This window comes from Synchiropus splendidus, chromosome 11 (assembly GCF_027744825.2).
Source record: "Synchiropus splendidus isolate RoL2022-P1 chromosome 11, RoL_Sspl_1.0, whole genome shotgun sequence".
NCBI lineage: Eukaryota > Metazoa > Chordata > Actinopteri > Syngnathiformes > Callionymidae > Synchiropus > Synchiropus splendidus.
This window is the reverse complement of record NC_071344.1, coordinates 12848459-12874045: the sequence shown is the minus strand read 5'-3', so window position 1 is coordinate 12874045 and position 25587 is coordinate 12848459. Positions and strand designations below refer to the sequence as shown.

General features: G+C 47.1%; 2 protein-coding genes across 3 annotated transcripts; one reads left to right on the top strand and one right to left on the bottom strand.

The window, feature by feature from the left end:
- Positions 1-6741: 6741 nt before the first annotated feature.
- On the bottom strand, positions 6742-25207 carry LOC128767155 (vesicle transport protein SEC20-like). Of its 2 annotated transcripts, none has more exons than XM_053878958.1 (6): positions 25103-25207; positions 24478-24570; positions 24320-24411; positions 24140-24244; positions 23958-24076; positions 6742-6833 (listed from the first exon to the last, which is right to left on the bottom strand). In XM_053878958.1, exons 1-6 carry the CDS (start codon positions 25181-25183, stop codon positions 6757-6759), a joined length of 567 nt encoding a protein of 188 aa, XP_053734933.1. In that variant the 5' UTR covers positions 25184-25207; the 3' UTR covers positions 6742-6756. The 2 variants fall into 2 exon arrangements, with proteins under 2 accessions (XP_053734933.1, XP_053734932.1); XM_053878957.1 differs by lacking the exon at positions 6742-6833 and adding an exon at positions 23390-23794.
- nkx2.5 (NK2 homeobox 5) lies at positions 18198-19515 on the top strand. Its single transcript, XM_053878956.1, has 2 exons — positions 18198-18585; positions 18944-19515. The coding sequence occupies exons 1-2, from the start codon at positions 18261-18263 to the stop codon at positions 19513-19515; spliced, it is 897 nt and encodes a 298-aa protein (XP_053734931.1). The 5' UTR covers positions 18198-18260.
- Positions 25208-25587: the final 380 nt, after the last annotated feature.

Sequence of the window (25587 nt, the reverse complement as noted above, 5' to 3'; positions counted from 1 at the left end):
CTTCGACACTTTCATTTGCCGAATACTTCTTTGGTGAGTCAAGCCTTTTCAGCCGGTAATTTCACAGTCTGACTATGCGTGGAATGTGGTGTGGAGAACCTGTGGATCCTCCATTAGAGCAGTTGTTCTGATGAGTGATCCACTGCGTCTGCACTGGACTGGGGCAGGAACCGTGACATGAAAATGCCGCTGGCAGCAGCTTCACATATCCCACATCAGGCCCCGGGAAACCATAATCACCAGCCTGCTTTTTTCTGCCTTGTTTATTATAGAGTCTGGGGTTACAATTAAGACCATTTGCCTTGCAATTACTGTGTTAAAAATAATAAAACAATTTGGGCCGACCGAAAATACCTCCATTTTGTGTAATGATTCAGGGCGTGCAAATTGAAACTGCATCGTTCTGGACAGGGCGCTGCGCGGAGCTGCCAGGGTGACAGAAGCCTTTTCTCCAAAGGAAGCCAAAACCCCCTCAGAACTCTGGGATGGATCATATGGCCATTCACTTCAACCCAACAGTGAAGAAGGCCTGTGGAGGGCCGGTGAAGTGAGGGACCCCCGAATCCCAGCCTGCACTCACATGCTCCCCTGCCACATCACTGAGCCAAATATCTTCAATAATGTCAGGCAGCTCAGCAGGACACTGCCCTGAAGCCAGGAATGATGGGGAATATCAAGGCTGTTCACGCTCGTGTGTCATCCCTAACTGACCAGGGGTCACATTGCTGCATAGTACTCTGTCATCTGATCACTCAGCATTGAAGTATGATACTCAGTATACAAATGAGTGGCGCACAGATAGATCAACTTAATAAGACAGTGGAGGAGGGTGTGGAACGGGGACACCTGAGTGGTGTTGGCTTTGTTGAGAGTGGGAGGAGCCAGATGTGAGAGGACGCAGGGAATAAAAGCCACAGCAGGGGCCCGTGTTGGACCTCAGTGGTCAGCGACCTGAAATGGTGTCTGCAGCTCGGGGTTGGGTGATGGTTCAACGCTGCGTGGCGGAGAGCAACACCGCCCGGAGGCGTGGCACCACAGTGTGCAGTTCAGTTGTTGTTGTTGTTGACTGCAAACAACAGTGAGGCAGAGTTTTGGTTTTGTTTTCGCAGATAAGTCAACCCATTTTCACAGTCCCATCCTGGACTGTTCCCATGTGCTGGGGCCCATCGGGCTTGTCGCAGTTCTGTGCTGGTAAACCAGCCGCCGACCGTAAAACAACTCAAGGAAGTCAGGAGATTTCTTTCTTGGTTTCGTGTCAATTACGCTCTGCAATAATGGTGGCAGAAATATGCAATAAAAGTCAGTCAGTAAAAGGGAACAGCATTAGCCGTCAGCAGTAAAGGTTTCTGCGCGTATTCCTAAACAGCCCTTTGGCCAACTTTTACGATATGGGAAACGCAACGTTTTCTTTGGGTGGTAAGGGGGATTTCCGGGCCACAGCCGGTGGTGCGCGCTGACATGACAGTGGAATGCTGGTGGGATTCTTCTGCTCCAGGACAGAGGGGAAACGAATGTTCAAAGATACACACTGACATCTCGCTCTCCAGTGGGGAGGTAAGGGAGTAGGAGATTGGTCAAGGAAATGGCGCAGCAGGGGCGATATTGAAGTGGCTCTCCCGCCCTGTTGTGTGTAAGAGAGAGCTGAGCCAAAAGGCAAAGCTCTCTATCCTCTGGTTCATGACCGAAAGAACGAGATTCTGAATGCAAGCAGCTGAAATGAGTTTTCTTTGACAGGAGGGGGGCGTCTCCCTTAGACTTAGAGTTCTGTCCCTCGGGAGAGACTTGGAGTAGAGCCACTGCTTCATCATGTTGGGACGAGACAGTTGAGGTGGTGAGTATGGTTGTTTGTACTGTTGTGTTAGTCATGCACCCAGCTCCCCTAAAAAAAAAATGGCGAATGCAGAAGAGCTAATGTCGCTGAGGGTAAACTAAGCAGAGGCTCATGGCCAGAACTCACTGGTGAACAGAACCGGTGAAAAATGGCTGCCAACTTTGAATTTCTACTCTCCAACCGAGTTCATTTTGAATTACATTGATTGATGTAGGGCAATAATATTGGGTAAAAAATAGGAGTGGAAAAGAGAGGCTTTCTGCGGGTGTCCGCTCTCTTGGGGTTGAGAGCATCCATCCTTGGGTTCTCATAGGTCCAACTGGTCTTCTAGGTTATGCAGAGCCAAATGATTGCCATGGGGTGTTCGGCTATCCAAGCACCACAAACGCCTGACAGCAGCTTCTAAGATCTCGATGACCTGTGGGCAAAGCTTGGTTGAGTATCCTGGATGCAGTGGCAGGAGTCTGTAAGTCAGCGAACAAGAGCCGCTGCCACCCGCTCCATGAAAAGAACTTGTGCCTTGATGTTTGGTACCATGTGTCTGCCCGCTTCAGTCTGGGTGGGCTCCACCGCAGAGAGCCTTCCCTCTGCCACCAGGCTCTAACAAAGGCCCTTTTAGAGTCAGGCCCAGACATTACTGGACTTCTAAAACAGTGAGTGCTGACACGCCACAGTCTGCAGGGGCACTTGATCAATATCCCCAGACTGTATCTTTGATGTTCCGCGCTGGGGTTCAGCATGTTAGAGATTGAAACATCTTAAAATGATGAATATACCCAGTGGTGGCTGCTCAGTAAAGGACGCCAGTTTGTTGAAGATGAAAATAGATACATTTAAAAGGCAAAAATAATCTTCTGTAACGTTTATAAAATTCTGTAAGTCGTTGCGTACATCTGTGTGTTGTATGGCCATTGGTGTATTTCCACTTTTACCAGAGACCATCCTCTATAGAGCAATAAACCTGACCTGACTCAGAGCTGAGTTGGATGTATCACCACATTCCGCCTCACGACGCCACTGAGGCGTCAAGTGTCGATGATTGACAGGTGGATTCACCAGTGTTGAAACAGGAAGTACCGTACTATAATGGGTGGAGAAGCCAGGGACCAAAATTCCGCGCAAATCACTAAATATGCTGAATATTCACACTCTGTTCACTATATTTTGAATTTATTTAGTTATTTTGACAAAATGCCTCTTTATTTTTACAGCTGTCTGACTGCTATTTGAGTTTGACCAATGCCTGAATTTCAACATTCATTTACAGCTGGAATATTACAGTTCCGATCATTCACAGTAATATGCAATGAAACAATGAATCCATACTTCTTTAGCGGATTCATGTGTAATTAGATATATTGGAATGTTTTGAATGTGAAAGTGGCTCAGCCACCACCGAAAACAGCCAGAGAAGCCATCAGAGGAGAGACTGCCACCACCACAACCCCCTCATCTTATCGTACATCTGAGCAGCAGGTCGTACGTCATGAAATAACCACCATGTTTTAACAGGGCGCAAGATGGAAGTTCCTGGAGAGACCAGACCCAATTCTCTCAGGGTCAGAATTTGGATGTGGACACAAGGCCATCAAAAGCTTCCCCAGGATCGTGGATGAGGAACTGAACCGCGAAGTACCAAGTGACTGAGTCTAGGGCAACGGTGCTCTTCCTGGCCGGGAGGAGAACTGCATGCTCTGTCACACCTTCAGCTGACGGTCATATGGACGAGCTCGGTAGCGTCTCCAGAACGGAGGAGAGTGAAAGGTATCCTGAACAGCGGGACATGACAAAGCACGTGTCACAGCAGGGATCACACTTCCATTGAGCAGCTCCAGCAGATATCAGGCAGCATGTGGCATCTCACAGCACCAGAACAGCTGCTGCGAACCTTCGTGTCAGTGGACCCAGCAGCGTCACTGGCCATAAAACATCTGCCGCACTCCAACTTCCTGTTCGCCGCCAAAACTCTCCGTCCTGAGACATAGAGCCGCGTGCGTCCTGTGTGACATTTGGTCCTCATGAGCAGCTCAACGTGTTTGTGTGTGAGAGGGCGCCGGGGGTGATGGTGTTTGTGTTTTGGATCCAGTTGTTGTGGAATCCAAATCCAAGCGCGACACATGTGCTGTTAAGATGAGAAAGAGCGAGTCCATAAAAGCGGTGAGTCACGTCCCACGCAATGCGGCCCATATAGGCACGAGGGCCTGGCGGTGCCGTGCGGGGCCGAGCTGCTCGCGCACGGAAGGCTCACGCTCACTAATGAGATGTGATACGCCGTCTGATGGAAAGCAGGCGGCGCTAACTGGGACCAGAGCGCCGCGGGCCGTGGCTTTGTTTCCGAGCGCCCAACTAAGGTCAGTTTCATGCTCTCCACGAAACTATGTCTTTGGTGCTAATTTACGGAGGGGAAAACTAGAGCACATCTCTTTGAGTGTGATTCAGCAACTCATTGATGTCCCACAGGGAAGTTTTGTTCTTTTTTACAGCTCAGAACCAGCTGTGGAAGTGGAAACAGCTTCAGCTCCGCGCAGCAATGAGCGGCATGCAGCATGCCAACCATGCCAGGCACTCCCTCCGCACCACGCACTTCCAGCACGGGAGAGAAAAGTCCAACCAAGCTCTCACCTCACTTTTCCACTTGTTTCCATCTGAACTGTTCTGCAGGCCTGCACCGATCAATCGTGAAGGATGAAGCTGGACCTTCCTGCTCAGGAACACACGGGATATAATACTGCTTGTTTCTGTGCTCCAGAGGAAAGTGATGATTTTGTTCTTTTTCATGTAAATACTCTCAGTAACATTAACATTTATCACTGTGGACAGAGAAGACATGGTGCGGCTAGCTTCTGCAGCGTCCTGCAGCTTCTTTGTTTAAGGTCACATGGCCACATTTCACGAAGAAGAAAGAGATGAAACAGACGACCTTTAGTGCACTGAGGATTGGACCAGGTCCAAGTCAAGAGAGAGTCCAGTGGGTCTGCAGTTGTGACCATGCCACCACACCGCTGTCAGCCCACTGACCCACCTCACGCCCGCCCGAGCTGCCAGCACCGCCTGTTACACTTCAGATGGGACTTTATTCCATTATCCAGTTGCTTAAATTCATCAAGGTGCTTCATATACCTGCCCACAAATGTCTTTCACTTAGTCATGTGACGTCGGCGTGGGAAGGTAAACGATAAGACACTTCTGTTGGAGTCTGAAAAAGCTGGAGTTTATTTTCATTCTGCTGAGTCAGTCCATCACCAACTGTGTTGCAATAACTCCGTCTGCTGGATATAAAAGCATGAACCAGATTCTCGGTCTGACTGGAACTGAAACCCCTGCTGTAAGAAGCTTTAACTCCTGAGAGGGAAGATCAGCATCTGAAATGTGTTTGGCATATTTCACTGGACCCACACAACATTTAGCTTTAGCCAATGAAGGGACTCGAGGCACGAAGAACTTTTCAAACTCAAACACGGGATTCCCCTTTTGATGCACGTCTTCGTTCCAACGTATTGTATTTATTTCTTTTGAGAGACAATGTGTATTACTCATTAAAATGATTTGATTTTTATAAGAACAAAAAGGAGGGGAAATGAAAATAATTGGGCTGTGTATTAGATTGGAAGGCATCTTGAGACACGATACGTATCGCGATACAGAAGTGGTGATACGGTATATTGTGATACTGTAAGGGTCATAAGAACCATTGTTTTATGAGGGAAAATCTGTCATTTTATTGTTATGACGCCAGTCCAGTTCGCTTTCAGTTAAATGTCAGTTCAACAGCGGAATGAATCGACAAAATAATAAGAATAAGAAAAGGTGAGCAGGACATACTGTACTGAGCAGTAAGTGAAAACATCTAGACAAGTATTGCGATATTTCAGCAAAAACATTGATACAATACTGTGGAATCAAGTATCATGATATTTGAGCACATTTTCTTTACCCCTAAAAAATGATGTAAAAAAGTGAGCAATATTAGGAATTAAAATTAAAGCACCTATTTTCCATAGTGTTGACCTTATGAGGGCCACATACAGTAAACACAGGTGAAGGGCCGCAAGTGGCCTGGTCCATACGGAGAGGAAAGTCTGGGACTCAGCGTCAGAGCAAACCGTATCAAAGTGGAGATGTAAGAGGATAAGCGGCAGCAGCGATGTCAGGAGGACTGAGTCTACAGTCAGACGTGAAGGAAGCCACAAGGAGGCATTAGAATCTCTCCACCGTTACTCTGGGGACCAGCATGAGAGCTGTGCGAAGGCAATGAGAAACTCCAGCAGGGTGAGGGCCCTCAGCGTCACCGGTCACTCGATAGGGAGCGTCGTGTTGCTAGTGTAAAACTAGCTGCGCTTCACTGGGCTGCTCCACAGCCAGCTGTCGTCGGTGCTGCGACCACTCTGGGGACCAGCAGAATCGTGACTCAACCATAACCACAGATACAGAGCCGCCAAACTGCTTACTTCGCTGCCCAAGTGAAATTGCAGAGTAACTGAAGATAAACACAAGTGGCGTCACAGGAGGGATACTCACTGACGAGCGGTGGCTCTCAGGCCAGCACCTGTTCACAGGGCCTCAGACACGGCCAAGGTAAGGAAGACATCAGGGACACCGTGTTCATTTGCCTCGGCGCAGGATCAGCCAGTTTGGCTGCTGGGGAATGGGCCCTACCACCAGGTTCAACAAATGGCGCGATGCTAACTCTCGCCGTGACCCAACTCGCACAGCATTTCTCAAACTCTGGCGTTTCTGTTTGCTGAGCGAGAGCTGCATGTGTGACCGTTCCAGCAGAGTCATTGACTTGATCGATGGCGGGCTTGACTTCATTAACCGCTCCTTTGTTCCCCACTCCCCGACCCGTGCTCAACACTGCTGCAGAACTCACCCGGAGATAGATGTGTGCTGGAGCTGCAGCAGCAGAATCAGCAAACCTGTCAGATTCATGAGGAAAACTGAAGCCATTTTCGTCGGTGAGGAAACTCTTTGACCTTGTCTGAGGACCAGCACGAATAGAGCTCTGGAAAGAGCAGACAGAAGAGACGACACAAAGCCTGATGTCAGTCTGGTGTCACCGGTGAAACGCTGGTCCGTGGCAGAGTAGCAACTCAAAATGAGCGTGTTACAGTGTTTCATTTGTAAATATTATAGTGTACACATGAAGTGATGCTTAGTTCTTTGGTGACCCACTGACCACAGCCCACATGAATGTGCAAGACTGAGGTTTGTTTTATTGACATTGTTTCTGAAGGGGTTTCAGTCTTGGTGGATCCAAGTGAACTCGCCCCTCGACACTTCATATGGACCAGCAGGCTCCTGCTGTGCTGCCAAACTGACTGCCAACACCCCATTACAGGCTGCCAGCTCGAGGGCCATCAGGCCGACGCCCAGTTTTCCAGCTGGACGCCCGATATTTCTGACCAACGGTGCTTTAATCGCAGCGCCATCACACTGGAGTCCATGTAAAGGCTGTTTCTCCCCCGGTAATTTAACTGAAGTTTATCGAAGTGCCTTCGCTCCTTTTTAGCTGCTTTTGCTTTCACTAAGTCATTGGGGGGAGGAGCCTATTCCGGACAATCAGAGTGAAAGGAGATTATAGAGAGCAGTCCATCCAAGGCACATATAGACCACTCACACGCTCACACTCGCCGACACTGAATGATGCGACGATTGATTGGGTAAAATGGGAGGAAATCAGAGTAAGGAAGCCCAGAGAGGGGGACCTGTGTTCCAACAGCCTAAAACACCATGACGCATGAAGGAAGGGAGTGAAGCCGACAGCGCTATTGTTTGTTTGTTGTTAAGGTTTGTCGTTTCATGCTGACTCAGCGAAATGACTCTGCGTTGTGAGAATGCACAGGCTGGACTCCTGACGGGGATAAACGCAGGACGGTTGCGCTGCGGTGGACGTCGGTTAGTTGTGTGATTTGGAAAGTGGCAGCTGCAGCCAGGAGTAATGATGAGTTATGGTATGATGATGATGATGATGATATGGTGAAGGCTGCCTTGCTCGTGGGCCGCAGATGTGCAGATGGGCCGAGGTGCACCTCCGTGTTTGGGCGGCTCATTAGGAGCCAGCGTGTGGCGCTGCTTGCCCCACACACATGCTCAATGCGTCTGGATGGAAGAGTTTGTTTTCATTTGAGATCTTCGCCTCCGTCCCCACATGAAGCGATCCCACCGCGCTGTTGACAGCATCGCTCCGGCAAAAAGAAAAAGCAGCAGAATTACTGAGTGAAATGGAAAAAGAGCACAAATAACAGCTCTCAGAATGTTTGGATTGTGAAACCAGAACATTAGTACAAACCATAATGGCTGGCCCAGTGAGGCCAGCCACTCTCCAGAACTTGACTCTCACAGGCGATGATGTAACGCCAGCCATTTCACATGAAGCCTTCGCTTGTTGCGCTCCTCGCCGGCTATTTATACCTTATTCGTCTGCTCAAAATAAAGCCGCCTATGTTAGCCTGATGCCCTTTAAATAGCCTGTTTGTTTAGGACGCCCAAATTAGACATGGACGCTCGCGTGACTCAAAGCGGGTCCTGCTTTGCTCTTTACACTGACAACAGAGTGACACAAAGCTCCTGAGCTGAGGGGCTCCTTCTTGGTCAGTGTCCGGCGAACATCAGCGAGTGACAGTGTGTGTGTGTGTGTGTGTGTGTGTGTGTGTGCGGCGTGTGTTGGTGGTGCCCAACAGGTCTAAGTGTATGCTACGCAGCAGCAGCATAAACAAGTCTGCCTGTGTTCACCGTCTGTAATTAAAGCCGTATAACAGTTCACATGCATGCAGCGACAGCACACATCACGGCCCTCGGCAGGTCTGGCTCCCTCAGCGGGGGCCCACCAGCATCCGACCCGAATCCACCAGGACATATATGAAACATACAGACATTTTCGGGGGCAGCAACGTGGATGCTGTGTAATGACATTCCACCACCCACAGAGGCAACACTCTGCTATGGCTGTGGCCCCTGCCTTCTACTTTAGTCTCCAGTTAAATATTCATTGACCCATATGAGCTTTTTCTGCCGTTTCAGTTGACAGACGGCCTTGTCATCGTGCACAGTCCACGGTGTGAATCAAGTCTGTGAAGGCTTGAACAAAATCCGACGGAGGGTGATGCATGCTGGGTAATATTCTGAGGATCACGTTGCCATTGATCAGCTCAGAAGAAGCAGAGGAAAGAAAAGTAGGGTGGGAAAAAAAAACTTGAGCAAATACATTTCCAAAGAAGATAACTTCCTTTGGTCACTTCATTATTCCACCAGCCTTCACCTGAGCCAGCTAGCCAGGGGGAGAGACTGGGGACACCCTGGACAGGTCAAGCTGAGGTGTGTGGGACAAAATGCCTGGCCCCTTCACTGACACCTTTAAGATCTGGAGTATTTTCACGGCGCATGTTATTCATGGCCCTTCAGGGGAGCTGGAATTCACTACTGTCCCTCAAGTCCAGTAATGTCCCTTCACAGTCTGAGTTCTAGGAAGAGCAGGGAGACCTTGTGATGGTCGAGAGACAGCAGCTTGGACATAAGGATGGGGACCAGAGGTTTACAGTGGTGGATGAAGAGTGTGGGAAATGGATCTACCAGGAAACAAAGACCAATGAGGTGCATGGATGTGGGAAATGAGGACCTGAGGAGGTTAAGCTGGGAGAGGAAGTCGACAAAGAAAAGTATCCCAGCATAACCTGAACGCATCACCTGGCAAAGAGTCAGCACTGGCAAGCCAGATTGATAAGGTCCCTGTTAGAGATGCTGCCCAGCTCCACCATAAGAGAGTGGTGCTCAGAAGAGCCCTTATATGTGAAAGAGTCAGGAGCCTGCTGAGAGGAAGGGGGCAGGAAGCTGCTCCGGGGAGAGACGGCTGCCTCTTATATTAAACACCCACCAAACTAAAGGTTAATTGCTGCTTTTGTGGTGAGAAAAAACTCTCAGCAATGTATGGAGAGAAACGTCTGCCGCCTTTATATGGAGCCGGGATGGATGAGGCTCCCGCCTGAAATAATGAGTGTTTGTTTAACAGCGCCATAGTTTCTGACCAGATTTTGCCCTCTGCTGGTAACATTCAGGCAGCACTCATTTTTCATTTCTGCAGCTACAGATGTTGGATCTCAGGCTGGTTCATGCCCAGGGGAAGAGGCTTCACTTGTGACATATCTAACTTGCATTAGAAGGGGCAATGTATATCACAAACTGCTACCCAGTACCACCGTGTTTCCAATTTTAACCCTCAATGTTTGGAGTAAAGGTTTGATGGTCACTGCTTTGGTGTATCTGCTTTGGTGTATCTGGTCCTTCACACTGAGATGCAGTTATCTTATCTCATCTCTCCAGCGGACACCATGAGGAGAGCACAACACCTGATCGACCCACACAATTTGACACTTGTCCCTCCTACTGGGAGTCCTCTTCATGGTCTCTCGGTGTGGAGCCCATCCGTGTCACGCAATTCATCATCTACCTCACATATCACATTTACATTGTCCACACAATTCTCTTGGAGTCACCTGATCACCCCACTTCTGACACCATTTGGAGCATGCCTGTTCAGAGCTTGGCTTTCATGGAGTTGCACAGCAGACATCATCACTGAAGACCTGCGCATCTACTCACCACTAGTTGCCCTTGCGCTTAACACCATGTCCAGCTCTCCACCACAGTCCTACCCCTGCTATCAACCATCCTTCTGACACCATATGCTGGAGAGAGGCGTCACATGACCCCATCTTGCGTCGCTCTGTGGCAGTAGCCCATGGAGACCATGAAGCACGACACAACACGATGCACAAACTGGTCTTAACCAACTGACCAACAGCAGCTATGACCTGTACAGGTTGAGGATGCGATCACACTGTTGTAAATAGTCCCGCGATGAGTCGACCGGTCGGTACCTGGTGTGTGTGGGTTGACAAACACGCGACTCTGACTGTACTTGTTTAGTGCTGTTTTGGAACATGACATTTTAATTTCTCAAAGTCGTTCTGGTGGAGCCTCAGCAGCTGGCGATGACTCGATTTACCGTCTATAGTCGTACTTCGTTTTTTTTAGGTTTGACTTGCAAGTGTGTTTGACATAAAGCCAAATGTCTGGGGTGATGCCAGCCTTGGTGGACGGTGGAAATGTGTCTGTTAGCATCAACAAATCTCCATTCAGCCACTGATGATCCAGTCAAGTCCCACGCATTTCCCATGCTCCCCCGCACCAGTTTCAAACTCTGCCCATTATGTTCCCGCCGCTCTGCACTCCCCTCCGCTCGCTCTCACTCCCGCCATCATCCTCCCACTTTGTGCTGAGGGGATTTTCAGCCTGACCTCTTCACTAGAAGAGGATAATTACCAAACGGGGACACCATGTTGAAACGGCCATTTCGAGGTCAACGGCTCGCTCACGTTTTGCCCTTCTCCGCCCGTGTTCCTGCTCTGGTGCCGATCCGTGCACATCCATGGGTCTCATACAGGGGTCCTCAGCGGCGGTGGGGTGTTGGCAGGCTGGCCTTGGCACGGCGCGTCGCCAGAGAGCCGCTGAACGTGACGGTGCTTGGATCAACAGCACCAGTCCTGTTTGTGTTTCAGGTTCATGACTGAGGAATGGTGGTGCATGTCCATGAGAAGGATGGATGTGCGGAGCGAGTTGAGCGTGCTGGATTTACTGGAACAGATCAGGGCAGAGTAACAAGACAGGAGGTGTGTGAGTGTAGCTCGAGCATGGAAAGGCGGACAATGTGGCCGCTAGAGATCAAGCTTGCAAGCGGAAACTTTCAAAGTAAGCAATAAACAGAAAGTGCACTTTTGGCTTTTGAATCTCAATATTGGTTTCTCTGAGCTTGTAGAAGTAGCAGAGCGCAGGGTCGCTCCATTGAGGAGTGGGGCAGACAGAGTGAAGCGACCGCGGCGCTTGTCCTGACATGACATTCGGGGCGCATTCACAGCATCAAGCCAGTGATATTTTAATGAAACACATGCCTCTCATAGCCCCATCACAGCAACACCCATCACCATCTGATGTGTCACTTTGAATGAACAGCATTTAGGGAACGCCAGCCGCGTGGAACCAGCCTCGAGGCCGCTGAAGAAATGAAACACGCAAGTGTCAAGAAATGCCTGCGCCTCTCCGCAGCACCTGAAGTCGGACTCCTGGCAGCACGCTGGCTTGGCTCACGGGCTCAGGAATGCAGTGGCCATCTGTCAACATGGAGAGGCCTTCACTGGCAGATGCCACAGAAGGATTCTGTAACCAGCTCCCTCCTGGGCCACGTAACCTGGCCCCGCAGTCAAACAAGGACTCGCAAAAGCGCCATACAGCTGTGACATATTTAGATTCCGTTTATGTTGACTTGGATGTCGCAGTTACGGCGTAAAGATGAGCCCAGATCCGGGCATCAGGGGAATCCATCAGGTGCTGACCACAGACATGGTTTGTCAGGCGAACTGTCCCTCACAGTGTTGTAACGCGAGAGTCACTAGAAAGCGCTGGACAAACACACCCTGCGTTCACATCAACCACAGTATAAGACACAGGTGAAGTCCAGTCAGGCAGGTTTCTCCCCAGCACTTCACCCCCTGCAAAGGCGTTGCCAAGTCATAGCTGGGTTGAACGTACAGTAAGGGCTCACCGATTCTTCTGAATCTAGAGGTTCAGGGACGATCTGTGGCTGACTGAGGAGCCAAGTCAGGAAGGCTCCCGGAAGTGAGGTGTTCCAGGGACGAGCAACTGAGAGGGGCAGACTCTGTTTTGTCCCAGATAAGACCAAGGTTTCTGGGGACACAATCATTCTGAATCATGTATGTATGTATTTCTATTCAGAAAATGGGAGCTGAAATGTGGAGATGTGGAGTAAACTTGGTTCAAAGCTTGAGAGAGTCTGTAGGGGAACAGTACATACTCTGCCAAACCTGCTTCCACAGCAGAGACAGTCACATCACTGGGCACATCACCAGGAACAAGACCCACAAGCTCTGCAACTGAAGGCTTGCCTCAGTGTTTTGCTGGACAAATGACCTGGAGCAGGTCTCAGACGCCTGAAGAGAAGCTGCAGAGAGTGAGTTACGACATCCTGGGTCATCCTCCGCTCAGTGACGTGCTGGTCTCCTCAGGTTTCCTCCCAGCGCTCCGGCGCTGCTCTGATATTGAGAATGAATGGCCGCCTCTGTGTGTGGTGGAGCCAAAGGAGCACCACCTGAGCGATGGTTCTGCCCGCCCACACACACACGGCTGACCTGTCGGGAACACAGGGCGTTGCTGTCTCCGGCTACTGTGGCTCGGGCAATTAGAAAGGTCCGGCCGGAGCTCAGGCTCTCGCCTCACACTGTCCCCATCACAGGCAGGAGAGACGCTCTCCAGTGACCGGACAGTGCGGCTTGGAAGTCTCACGTCCAGCCCACAGAAACCGAGATGAGAGCAGGTTCAGTGTGGACGCACGTATGTCGAGGCCTGGGAGCAGAGTCAGACGAGTCCACATGAATTATCAAGCTGCTGGTAGCCAGGTTTAGCCGTTAGCAACGGCGTTACCTCACCCTCGCTCAACTCCTGTTGCATGGAAAACTCAGCGGTCAGCATGTTCAATGGCTTCAGGTGGTGGATTCTGGGGCCAGACAGTAACCGAGACTGACGCAACACAAGGTCACCGAGCAAACCCGAGTCTTCCTGTAGAACCCAGTAAGAGCAAAGACTCGAACCAACGTTCCCTTTGGCAGGACATCAGAGCCAAACTGAGTGAAGTCACACAAACTCACCAGCAAGCTTTGACTGTTGACTTGAATTGGTGCTGTTCACACCAAAACTATTCCATTGTGTACATGAAGACACTTTCTAAACATGAATTTTTTTCCTTGTGTATGATGAATTTCTCAGTGAAACTAGCCAATTAAATAATTCACAGTTGGTCGGTGTAGATTAATTAGGTGACAGAAACCAACAAATATTTCTTTCAATTTTACATTTGTCCGCTTGAATGGACAAATTACATGAAGAAAACGAGCCTAGAGATGGAAATATTAAAATATGAAACCTGCCAGGACACACAGTAGAATCCAAGTGACACCAACCCACAGTCATGGGTCTCAAAACAGTGTGTGTTCAACAGGGTTTTAGGAAAGATCACGTGGCAAGTCTCCAGGGGCTTATAAAGACACTCGAGTGCGTTTCTTCTGTGTTGCTCTATGCGAGAAGAATGAAATGCTGCCCTCAAGTGGTTGCATTGACAATACAATAACTGTGTTCGTGGTGAAACGTATTCATTTTGTGAATGTTGAAAATATTCGGGCCAGAGTGAACGCAGTTAACGCTGGTGATTTCCAACATGGTCGCAACCAATTCTTGGCGACAAATGGTTGATGTAGATAAGCAATCAGTAATAATAACGTTTTTATTTCTATTGTGAGATTTTAATTCACTTTTAAATATTGTTTTCTACATAGGTTTGCCCTCTTCATTCAGAACCTTTTAATATTACTTTTAATATTATTTTTCCTAATTATCTTCCAGTTCATTAAAATATTATATTATATTATATTATATTATATTATATTAACAAGCATTTAAAAGTTGAAAAACAATTCTACATAAGGAATAAATTAAGTGCATAATATTTACAATTTAATAATATTTACAGAGAAAATTCACGAAGTAAAGGGAAGAATAAAGGAGAAAAAAAAGAGAAGATTCATCCTTAATCGCTTCTGGGATTATACTTGTTCCATTTTGCTCGTATTTTCTGTCGTTTCTTTTCAACTTGATTGCTATATTTTTCGTGTTTCCTTCAGTAACAATGCGTTTATCCTTTACATGGGAACACTAACTGTCACTATTGCATCTTCACCCATGACCTCGCAGTGACCTGACACGTCAGCTGCGGAGGAACGTAGACAAAACTCCAGCAGCTCGAGGTCAAAATCGCGTGTCGCTGAGGGGAAAACATCACCTTGAACTTAGAGGAAGAGTGTGAAGCAGAGCCAAGCGTGTGAATCGGAGCTGGGCGCAGATGAAGTGGAGGCTGAAGCTTCAATCGCAGACAAACGACGCGCAGACAGACGACACTTGACTTCGCTGCCAGTGAGTTTCCTCTTACCGCGGAATCTTTTTAACAGCGGGGCTCAAACGCACAACTGGTGATGGCGCATAGGACCGAGGCCTTTGTGAAGCACAGAGGAGACCACGTCTGTCACGACACCGAAATTAATCACATGAATCACAATTCTATTATCTGTTGATGTTCCCGCAGCAACCGCAGGGTGGCACTGAAAACACCCATCAAAATACAGCGACAGAACATTTTACAAAGTAACCATCACATCACATTTGACCGAATCAAAGAATAAACCAAGGAAAATCAACGAACACAAAAAAATGAAAGTATAATACGAATAATATGACAAAGAAATAAAAGCATCTCCTGAGACGAATATGACAACTACTGCAGTGAGTAACCGTAAATGGACATTAAAATGCCAGAGAAAAAGAGGGAATCCCAGACAGTTTCTGACCTTTGACACAGCGTCAATGTGCCGCACCAGTGTAACAATATCCTTGAAGTATATGCATTTACTCTTCAAATTAAAGGTGATGAGCTTCCTCTCTAAAACTGAGAAGATCATGTGTTTAGCTGTGAATGACATTTTAGATTTGGCAACAGAAATAAAACTGACAAATAAACAATAAAAAAAAGATTATTACTCATGTATAAGGGGCTGCTCTGTGGTCGCATGTATTACAGTTAGAGTCAAGATCTTCCAGAGATTCACCACACTGGAATCCACTTGTGCCAAGTCAAACAATACGATCGATCATTCACCATGTCTCTGCTCACCAGGTGGGGGCAGTTGTCCAGCTCCGACCTTGCACTAGGACATGTGACTGCATCAACGTCGTCACTCAGGATGAGTCCCAAATAAAGTCCACTTGAGAAGATAGATGGTGAGGCAGGTGGCGAGGCGACAGCTGCACTGATGCCTGCCTGAATTAACTAACCAGATATGAACATGAATTATAAAATGTGTTTTCAGATTGAACAAAGGCATGTGGATGCTCCAAAGTGCTTCTTGGCTGCAGACCTGTAGCTTAGGTGAGAACAAATAAGACGGGAACTTGCAAGTCGAATGAGGATTACACAAGAGAGGAAAAGCATTTTGACTGCAGAATCCATTGAGATGCAGAGATGCACCTTGCCAGGGGTCCTGCGTCGAGTTTTGGTGGACAGAATGCCAAGGTCAATCTCAAGGTCAGGATGGGTTTGACATCACTTTATCACTAATCTGGCTCAAGTGAGGACATTACAACTCATACGACTGGCACAACGGTCGTGTCAAATCATTTAACTTTTTATTTTAAAACAAGAACCTCAGTCATCCAAAAGACACGAGGGGTAGAGCCACAGCTTCTATTGACACGTTTGGGCATTTTGTGCAAGCACTTCGTGCAGCATGTCCCTTGAGGGTTGTCACGTCAAGTCAGGCTCCACCACATCCATGATCCATTCTTCATCCAACATGTCCTGCTACTCTTCATCCTCACCAATCCCAAGTCAACTCCATCCTCATCCAGCGACTCTTTGGAAGAACTCAAATAAAACTAAGACCTTAAATGACTCCCTGTCTTCTACTTATTGCCTCTACAGATGGTGAGGGACACCCTGGACAGACAGCCACTCAGACACTGCCTTGTCCCTCCACGCAGTCGCGCGCAGCCCTGAAAATATCCACACATTGGAGAAGCGGAAGTTTTTAAGCGTCTTATCTGCAGCTTTATCAGAGGGGAGCTGTGCTGCGGAGAGACGCGTCAGAGGAGCGCGGAGCTGCTGCGCAGCATTAGGGATGAGGAACACGTGTATTCTCGTCCTTATTTCATAATTTCCACCGGATCTTAAAAAACGACGCTTCAGCGAGTAATGAACTCCTACGTTTACTCTCACGCAGTGTTGAGTCTTGCAGAAACATTCATCAGCTCCGTGGCGCACAAATAGACTCCGAAACTATAAACACCATCTCGTCGGAGCCATTTGGGCCGCGGCTGAGCGAAAGGCTGAAGATAAAACAAACGATAATGCTGTCTGTCTCCGGCGAGCGTCTGCGCGGGCATTAATGGCAGGTTTTAGTGCCGAACGCGCGCGAAGGAACGCGCGTCATGACGCGCGGCCGTCGCCACTTTTACTGCCTTCCACCCGCATGATTTGCGCTCCGTTATTGTTCCCGTGTAAACTACTGATGGGACCTAATTGACGTCTTTTTATCGGCATGTCACAGCGGCGGTTTCAGAACCAAAAATACTTCAACTTATCTCCGATTAATTGGATCTTTTTAACCTTCTTAGGAGTCGCTTCCGACGCGTCTCGGGTGATATAGCGTGGCCCTCAGCGTGGGTGGGAATGTGTGTGTGTCGTCTGTTATCAGGTCCAGATAAGGCGGGCCGTGTCTCCAGAATCTCTCAGAGGCAGACAGGGGAGTGTGTCGGTTCTGGTTTCAGGTTCCGTGTTCATGGAATCAAACCTTTTGTGTCTGCGTCTGATTCCGTGACCCTCGGTCAGATGAGGGACGAGCGGACTTCAGTCTACACCCATGTTTGAGGCCAATGTTGAGTGGGTTACCAGATCCTAACTTGGGGTTTGCAGAGTTTCCCACCTTCATGTACCCAATAGCGGATGCCGACTCCGGTATATATCCACGAATTCCTCACTTAACAGCTCTTCAACAGTCAAGAAAGTACACGACTCGAAATCGTGTCAATAATATGCAGCGCCACAGTAAAGAAAACATATTATAAAAAGGTAGGAAAACGAATGGCAGTTATTCAAATTGATTAAACGCTCAAACGAGGTAAAATAAATAGTGTTATTTTTTTCATCCATTAACGCACATAATATACACACACATATCTCATTTAATATGCGGTGAAAAGTTAATATAAAAAAAAAGAAATATAGGGTAAAATTGTCAATAAAAATAACAATAATAATCATAAAAGTTGCTTAATCTAAAAAAATCGTTATTCTGTGTTACTAATTCAAAGATAAAAAATACATACATCCGAAACCACTTCTCAAGTACTAATGAAGCACGGGTGAAATATTTTTCTCAAACCAGTCTGAAATCAAATTTAACTGACTTGCTGTTAGTTGAAATATACCATTATTTTTATTATTTGTGTTATTCTTATTATAATGATTTAGCTATTTATTCATAATCCAATTGTTCACAGCTGACTTCAGGAACCATCAGCATAAACCTTAAAAAAAAAACCACATGGATTCATGATCTGGGTCCAACCGGCCGAGTGGCCCCACAGAGGGTCCAGTGGCCCCCTCCCACCTCCTCCCTGCGTCACACCGAGAGGCCGAGAGGGAGACAGTTGACAACTTCAAACTCTCCACTGACCAGTCCGGACCGAACCGACAAATCTCACCGAGGAGGGCGCGCACTTGATGGGCTTGTTTCCCCCACATGAGCGATAGTTGGAGATGTTTCCGAGCCCCAGCACGTCCACTCCCTTCTCCGTCAAAGACATCTTAAACCTGGAGCAGGGTCAGGACCTGGTGCTGTCCCATCTGGACCTGAGCCCCAGGGCACCGGCCTCCTCCTGCATGCTGGCCCGACTAAAGCAGGAGCCGCTGAAGGACATGACGACGGCCGCCTCGCTGTTTGGAGAAGACCCGTCGGAAGCCAACAGAACCGGCAGAGGAGCCACTTTCAACTTTCCTGGGAGTTTTTACGGGAAACCCCTGGTGGAGATGGATCTGGTCAAGTTCGGGAAACAGGACGGGTTCGAGGAGAAGCTCGGAAGAGGTGAGTGGAGGAAGACTGACTTCAGTTATATCCATTTATTATTGTCGCTTTAAAAAATTAAAATCTAACTCAATGAAGGAAATAAAGAAGTTTAGGTACAGTATATTTAATATTTGAGCAGTGTGAATCTATTGATGCTCGAGTTTTAGTGTGATTCTATTACTAGTCAGTGTTAAGGCAATTAAATATAAAGGTATTTTTAAATGGTTAATTCGAGTTAATCTTCTGCATATTAATATATATTGAAATAAAGACGTCTGTGTTTTATGGGATCGGTTGTTATTGTCTGTAAACGCAGAGAAAGTATTATTTGTAAAAAATCTTGGACATAATTTCAACCGTGAACCGTTGTCCCCAGAGGAGCACAGTTCGCCCCTGGAGCCTTCAGAGGAGACCAAGGAGGAACCGGAGCGACCCAAGAGTCGCCGGCGGCGGAAGCCGCGCGTGCTCTTCTCCCAGGCGCAGGTGTACGAGCTGGAGCGCCGCTTCAAGCAGCAGCGCTACCTGTCCGCCCCGGAGAGAGACCACCTGGCCGGGCTGCTCAAACTGACCCCCACCCAGGTCAAGATCTGGTTCCAGAACCGGAGGTACAAATGTAAGCGGCAGCGGCAGGACCAGAGTCTGGAGATGGTGTCCCTGCCTCCGGCCCGGAGGGTGTCGGTGCCGGTGCTGGTCCGCGACGGGAAGCCGTGTCTCTCCGGGGAGCCGGGCGGCTACAACCCGCCCTACGGTCACATCAACCACTTCACCTACAACAACTACCCGCCCTTCAACAACTACCCCGCCGCGGCCTGCAACACGAACTACGCTTGTAGCTACCCGGCGGGCTCCGTGCAGAACCTGCAGGGCTCCGGCGGGGGAACCTACGTCCAGAACTCTTTCACCTCCGGCGGCAGCGTGGCCTCGTTACACGGCATCAGGACTTGGTAAACGGACGGTCGTTCCTCATGCCGGTGTGTTTGTGTGACTCTCGCTTTAACGCCACTTCCCATCACCGTCGTCAGTGAATTCCCAGACCTCAAATTAATAAAGCATTTACAGTATGTACTCATCACATTTGAGGGAGGAAATGACAGTTTTTTTCCAGCAGGAAGGTAACAAATATGTTTATAAAATAAATAATAAAGTAATAGGTTCAGCATTTTTAAAGCACAAAAACAAAATGTGTAACACAGTAACACAATAACAATATATATATATATATATATATATATATATATATATATATATATATATATATATATATATATATATATATATATATATATATATATAGTGGAGATTTTACCACACCAAATTGGATCTAAATAAAAAAATTTAATAAGCAAGCACTTATGTGACACTAACACAGGGAATCCTGTTGCCCCAGACTGTCACAATGTCTTTTGTTCCACTCATTCTGCAACCCTCACTGACATGAAGAGAAACTACGATCTCATATAACAATACTTATTAAAAGCTGGACTAGAAAAGCACTGGGAGAGCGTAGATCTACGGCAAGCAGCTTCAGTCCACCCCATCTCAGTCTAGTATGGCTCCAAAGTTAAAGACAAAAATCCTGGATCCAGACGGTGGTCCGGATCAACCCCAGAATGTAAGCATTTGTTCTTGGACCCATTTCACATATATCCTGAACATTTCATTCAAATCCGACCATAACCTTTCAAGTTATTTTACGCACAGATAAAAAAAACAAAACCTCCTCTGGACTCAACTGCGCCAAACTGCAGTCACGGCTGTGCTGATCAGGATGATCCATCCACATGTCAAAGTGAGTAACACTAAAACACTCAAGTGGTCGTCATACAGCTTCCTCCAGCGTGCTTCAGCGAGGTCAAAGGTGACCGGTAGTTTACACTCCTTCCCACCAGCTGTCAGGCACAGGATCACTCAATTGATGTGTGTAAACGCTGCAGTTCTGAACTTGACTGTCAGTTTAAAAAAGCTGTTTTATCCAGACGATCTGCTCCCACTAGTTCTGGCTTCACATTCATCTTCAGCTCTTTAACGGTAATATTTGAAAAACATTTCTTTCATCTTTATCACCAATATTTATATCCACATAAGATGATCGCTCATGAAAATAGACTACTCTTAAGTGTTATAACAAAAAGGCTCAAAAGTGGAATAACAGAGGTGGTAAAAGTTTTTTGGACGCTTTTGTGTGTCAATGGCAGGACAGCTAAATATGAATTTGATGATGTGATGGTTTATTTTTTTGTTCAGTTTCAAACACATGATGTTATTTGTTGACTATGATACCGGCAATGTTGAGAACTGACATATTGAAACGCTCATGAATTCAGTTTTGTGAAACAACTTAAAAATAAATGAATAAATAATGAAAAAAATGTTTTGTGTGTGTCTGTAAATGCAGATGCTCCTTTGGAAACACAAAAAGATTTGTAATGTTTATAAATGGTATTGAGTTCGACAATGTATTAAGGTGGTCCTAAAACTTATTCCTGCCACTTCATATTAATATTAATTGTATTAATATTGACAAGTTGTTGGTGTATGAATAACCTGCATGATCAGTACATCACAGAATTATTTATTTTGAACTGGATGAGTCCTGTTTCTTGTATTTTAATTCATTACCCATGAAACTGACTTGCCGCTGCCGGCTTCTTTCCTCAAGTGTCCCATTAGAGCGTGACACTATCGTGGTGCTAAATTGAAGAATTTGCTCGACAGAGGAGCAGAAGTTCAGTTGAAGTGCCCAGCTATATGAACAGAGCCGCTCCTGCCGCGCTGATCGACTAGCACCACTTCACACAAGTAAGAGCTGCTTAGGCTTCTCTCCAGTCCCTCCACACACTTTGTCTTCCCTTCAGATCGGCATTTGTGACGCAACCGGACTGGAGCGGGACCATTTCACTAATATTCTCAACCTTAATGTCCGCCCTGATGGCAGTGGGGGGGGGGGGTAGCAAGGTCATGAAGCCCCTCTGCTCACCCTCTCCTGCTAGGTGTTGAAAAGCAGACGTCAGATAACAAATCCGCAGGAACCTAAATATAAACCCCCCCACGCTGGAAAGGGAGAGGGAAAACTGGCGACATAATGTGCCTTTCCGGGTCTTATCTGAAGAAAGACAGGGATGCATGCTGCTCTATCTCTGCTGTTGTCCGCAGACTCAACACTGCCAGAGCTGGAAATACACAGAAGCCTTTTCACCATCAATCACAGCAAGGTTTTTTAAAGAGGCAGCTGACATGGATACTTCACATTATTATGAATTTTACATTTGACGTCCAGTCACTTCATGATCCATTTACTTCCACTCCTGAAACCTCCTCCTGGTCTGCCAGAGGCGGCGCCAAAGTTCTCCCAGGACAAGCGAGAAGCTTAACTTCCCAGTGCTTCCTGGGTCTGCCCCATGGCCTCCTCCTTTCATGGCTGATCTGGAGGACCTCACAAGAGAGGTGTCCAGGAGACAAAGGTTCATGAAGCAGTGCTTCTACTCTGAGCTTCTATCTCGGATGAGAGTCCAGACACCCAAAGCTTGTGACGACTTCTTTACCAGGATAGATCCTCATGGGTGAAGGTGCTGAAGCATCGTAAACAAGATCTGAGGGAGCTGCGGTCCGACCTGGACAGGACACTCACACCTGGACCCAAAATATTCTGCTACACAGCGACGCTGCCGTTCATCAAGTCCATCAGGAGGACAAGTCACTGACTGTCTGACAGGATTGTAAGGCAACACACGTACAGTTTTAACTATGAACAAAGTTTGGAGTTGCTCATTTACGGTAACATACACTGGTCATTTCAGTGCTGCTTGGCCAGTGGACTTTTGTTGAGTATTCCAGGGTAAGACCTAGCCAGTCAATACTTTATCATTTTAACAAACACATGTGGATGAGCAGTTTGTAAGGTGACAGATGTTCTGATCTCAAGTGGGACCCTGAAAATGAGGTTTGCTTGGCAAACGTTACACCTCACTGAATCAGTCTGTGTGACAGCAATGATCCGTTGACGCGTGAAGCCAATTTACTGTCAATAGTCATAGTCTGATACACCGACTAGTCGTTGCAGCCCCAGTTCGTTTCATGGGTCCACCAGCAACAACACATTCCTCTCACCCAAACCAAGGACTGATCTGTGGAGCCTGAGCTCCTCCACCACCAGACTGAGGAAGAGCTTCTTTGCCGAGACCCCTGAACAGCCGTCTCAGTATTTACCCTTCAACAATTTGTTGCCTACTTTGGATGTCCAAACTGTAATGGAACTGCGTGTGATATAATTTGTATACAGTTAAATTCCACCAGGAAGTCAATGGTTGGTGTACAGTGATTACTCATGTGCACAACTCTTGACTTCTGGTGTCAAAGTTGACTCTCATCTCTAACACATGCAACCACATTCAGTCACAGGAAGCAAACAATCAACACCATTTCCATCAATAAATCCCCAATCAAATATATATGTGATGAATATGATTCCTAAACAATTCACAGAAATGGATGTCACTTTAATGAACATGAGTTTATTATCATGACGTGATGTTTCCCTGCCAAATTGCGTCCACTTCTATAGCATAAAATTTCCAGTTGGTGCGACCACATCTCTTTCATCTTCTTTCTCTTTGAAAGACAAATACTTGCATCACATTTTTGCCCCATCCAGTGGGGAAACAGAGGTATTGGAGGGACCAGTCAAAAACAAGGCTCATAGTTTTCCCATTAAGCTCATGAAGCTTCTCATGAAAACAAAAATAGAGACATAAACAGAAGCGACTCAGCAAGTCTTCTTTGGAACCAAGACTGGATCAGGTAAACAACGTCACTCAGGCGTGTCTGAAATGTTCAGAATGAGTATTCCATTCCAGGTTTAATTGACTCCGAGCCTCAATCTTTTCGAGTCAGATAACTGAGTGGAAGAGTTAAACGACTGTGGAGGCTCAGTCTGCATGGATTGAATAAATACAGAGCACAGACAGGAGAACACACAGGAGTGTGTGGAGCGACGGCGGCAGTCCTGTGCAGCGTGAGGTCGGTTGGTGCAGTCAGAGGAAAGGAAACAGCCTCTTCTTAAGAATGTAAAGAACGGTGGCGAGGAAAAGGGCCAGCGCCAGGAAGATGAGCAGTTTATCAGTCAGTTCTCTGCGGTTGTACTTGGTAATAAGTTTCCTCCCGAGCTGGATGGTCCCAGTCATGGTCTTAAACTCATCATTGGTCTCTTGGATGGTCCTGGATGAGGTGGCTTTGAAAAGCAGAGAGATATTTTTTAACTTTATCTCCTTCCCTCTGGTGCAGGTGGACTGCGCTAAAAGATCTTATTTGCACTGCGGCGCTCTGACGTTTGCGTCGACCGAAGCCACAGAAACAAGGAACGCGGATGTAGCTGTAGAAGCTCGGCCACTTACCTAGCGTGGTCATGCTCTCCTCGCTCTGCTGAACCTGCTGCGCCATCATCCTGCTGATGCTCATCAGGTTCTCTGTGATGCCACTGCTGGTCTGAGCCAAGCCTTCTTTGGTCAGCTTCCTTGAAGAGCAACCGATCAGTCAAGTGAACACACTGGAATTTACCAGCTCCGGCCAATCTCACCTCTGTCTCACCACACTATCCTCCCCACGAAGAAGCTCCTGCTTCTCCATGTTGTCGATGGAGAGTTTGCAGGCGAGGTTGGCTTTCCTCCACGCCGTCTGGTTACTGACAGAACATCATCATACACTTTGAACCATCCCAAACACAATCACAGCACCGTTTCCAGAATGGAATCGCTACCTCATCATCTGTTTTCTGTGCCTCTCCACTCGTCCCATCAGTTCTTGCTTGTCCAACTCTTTGTCCTGCTCCATCGCCATTTGCTCCAAATCCTATCCATGCAGAACCATACGGCAATATGTCCTCTGTCATCTGTGTATGACTTATGTTGGCTGTACCTGGATGCGCATCCGGAGGAGGTGAAAACTCTGCTTCACGTCGGTGTTCAGAGCAGCCAGCTGGCTCTGTGGGCCGCTGCACTGGTGGATGTCCTGGTGCCACAGCAACACACAATCAAACGGATGTAACAGATAAGTATAATATCAAGAGGTCCCCATATCCGACCAAATTTTGACTTTGCTTTTCACTTTTCCACTTTTATTTACACTTTCAAACGGTTAAAAAAACATAACAGTCAGTTATCAGTATCGTATCACTTTAAAACTTAAACTGAATCACAGCTGACTTCATGCCTCTATCTCACAGGAAATCGGTCCTGGACACGAAATCGATGTATTTACGTTAAAAAAAACAATTTAATTCTCATCTGCACGAACAGTCGTGTGTCTACAGCAGAAAAAAATTACAAGCCACTATCAAGACAAAATCTGAAAATATTAAGAAATCCATGTGGGTTTTTTTTTTTAATGAACTTGACATTTTATTTCTCAGTAAAAGGAAAGTTCGAGGCGGCTTGACGTCATCCTTAGCGTCGCTACAGCAGTCAGCTAAAACGACATCGTTTTGCAGAAATATTTCAAGCGCCGCCACACCTGCTATAAGTCTTCGTAAACCCATACGCACCTGAACGAGAGCTTTAATTTCCAAGTCATATTTTAGGATTTCTTGTTCGCATATTCGGACGTGGACTTCAGGAGACGCCATCTTGCCAACGTAGTCGGCAAAGAGTATGGAAGCCGGAAAGGACATTTGACTTCCCGTTTGACTTTTTGATCAAGTACGCGAAATTATTGGATATCGAATTAATTATATCATTTTAAGTCAGAATATAATATTTTAAGTTAGAGTGACTTCAATGCTGTGAATATGTATTTTCAATCAAACAAGTAGGCTGTTATTGGTAAACCTATCACTCAGTATTACCCATGAAAACAGAATTTGATGTAGGACAAACACTTGAATATTGGCAGTTTCTGTGTGCGTTCATTGTGTTTCACCCTCCTTTCTGGTTAGAAATGTGAACATGAACTGGATGAAGACATGTGTTCAACACAGAGCCCCCGGTGGATTAAAATGATTTGTTATCGAGCAACATTTGGAGGATTGAA

Excerpts from the sequence above, each read along its gene's own strand:
- LOC128767155 (XM_053878957.1), bottom strand. The coding sequence starts at position 25,183 with ATGGCGTCTCCTGAAGTCCACGTCCGAATATGCGAACAAGAAATCCTA. Across the intron at positions 24,571-25,102 it reads AAATTAAAGCTCTCGTTCAG|GACATCCACCAGTGCAGCGG; the intron begins GTGCGTATGGGT and ends CTGTGGCACCAG. Across the intron at positions 23,795-23,957 it reads GGAGAGCATGACCACGCTAG|CCACCTCATCCAGGACCATC; the intron begins GTAAGTGGCCGA and ends TGCTTTTCAAAG.
- nkx2.5 (XM_053878956.1), top strand. The coding sequence starts at position 18,261 with ATGTTTCCGAGCCCCAGCACGTCCACTCCCTTCTCCGTCAAAGACATC. Across the intron at positions 18,586-18,943 it reads CGAGGAGAAGCTCGGAAGAG|AGGAGCACAGTTCGCCCCTG; the intron begins GTGAGTGGAGGA and ends CGTTGTCCCCAG.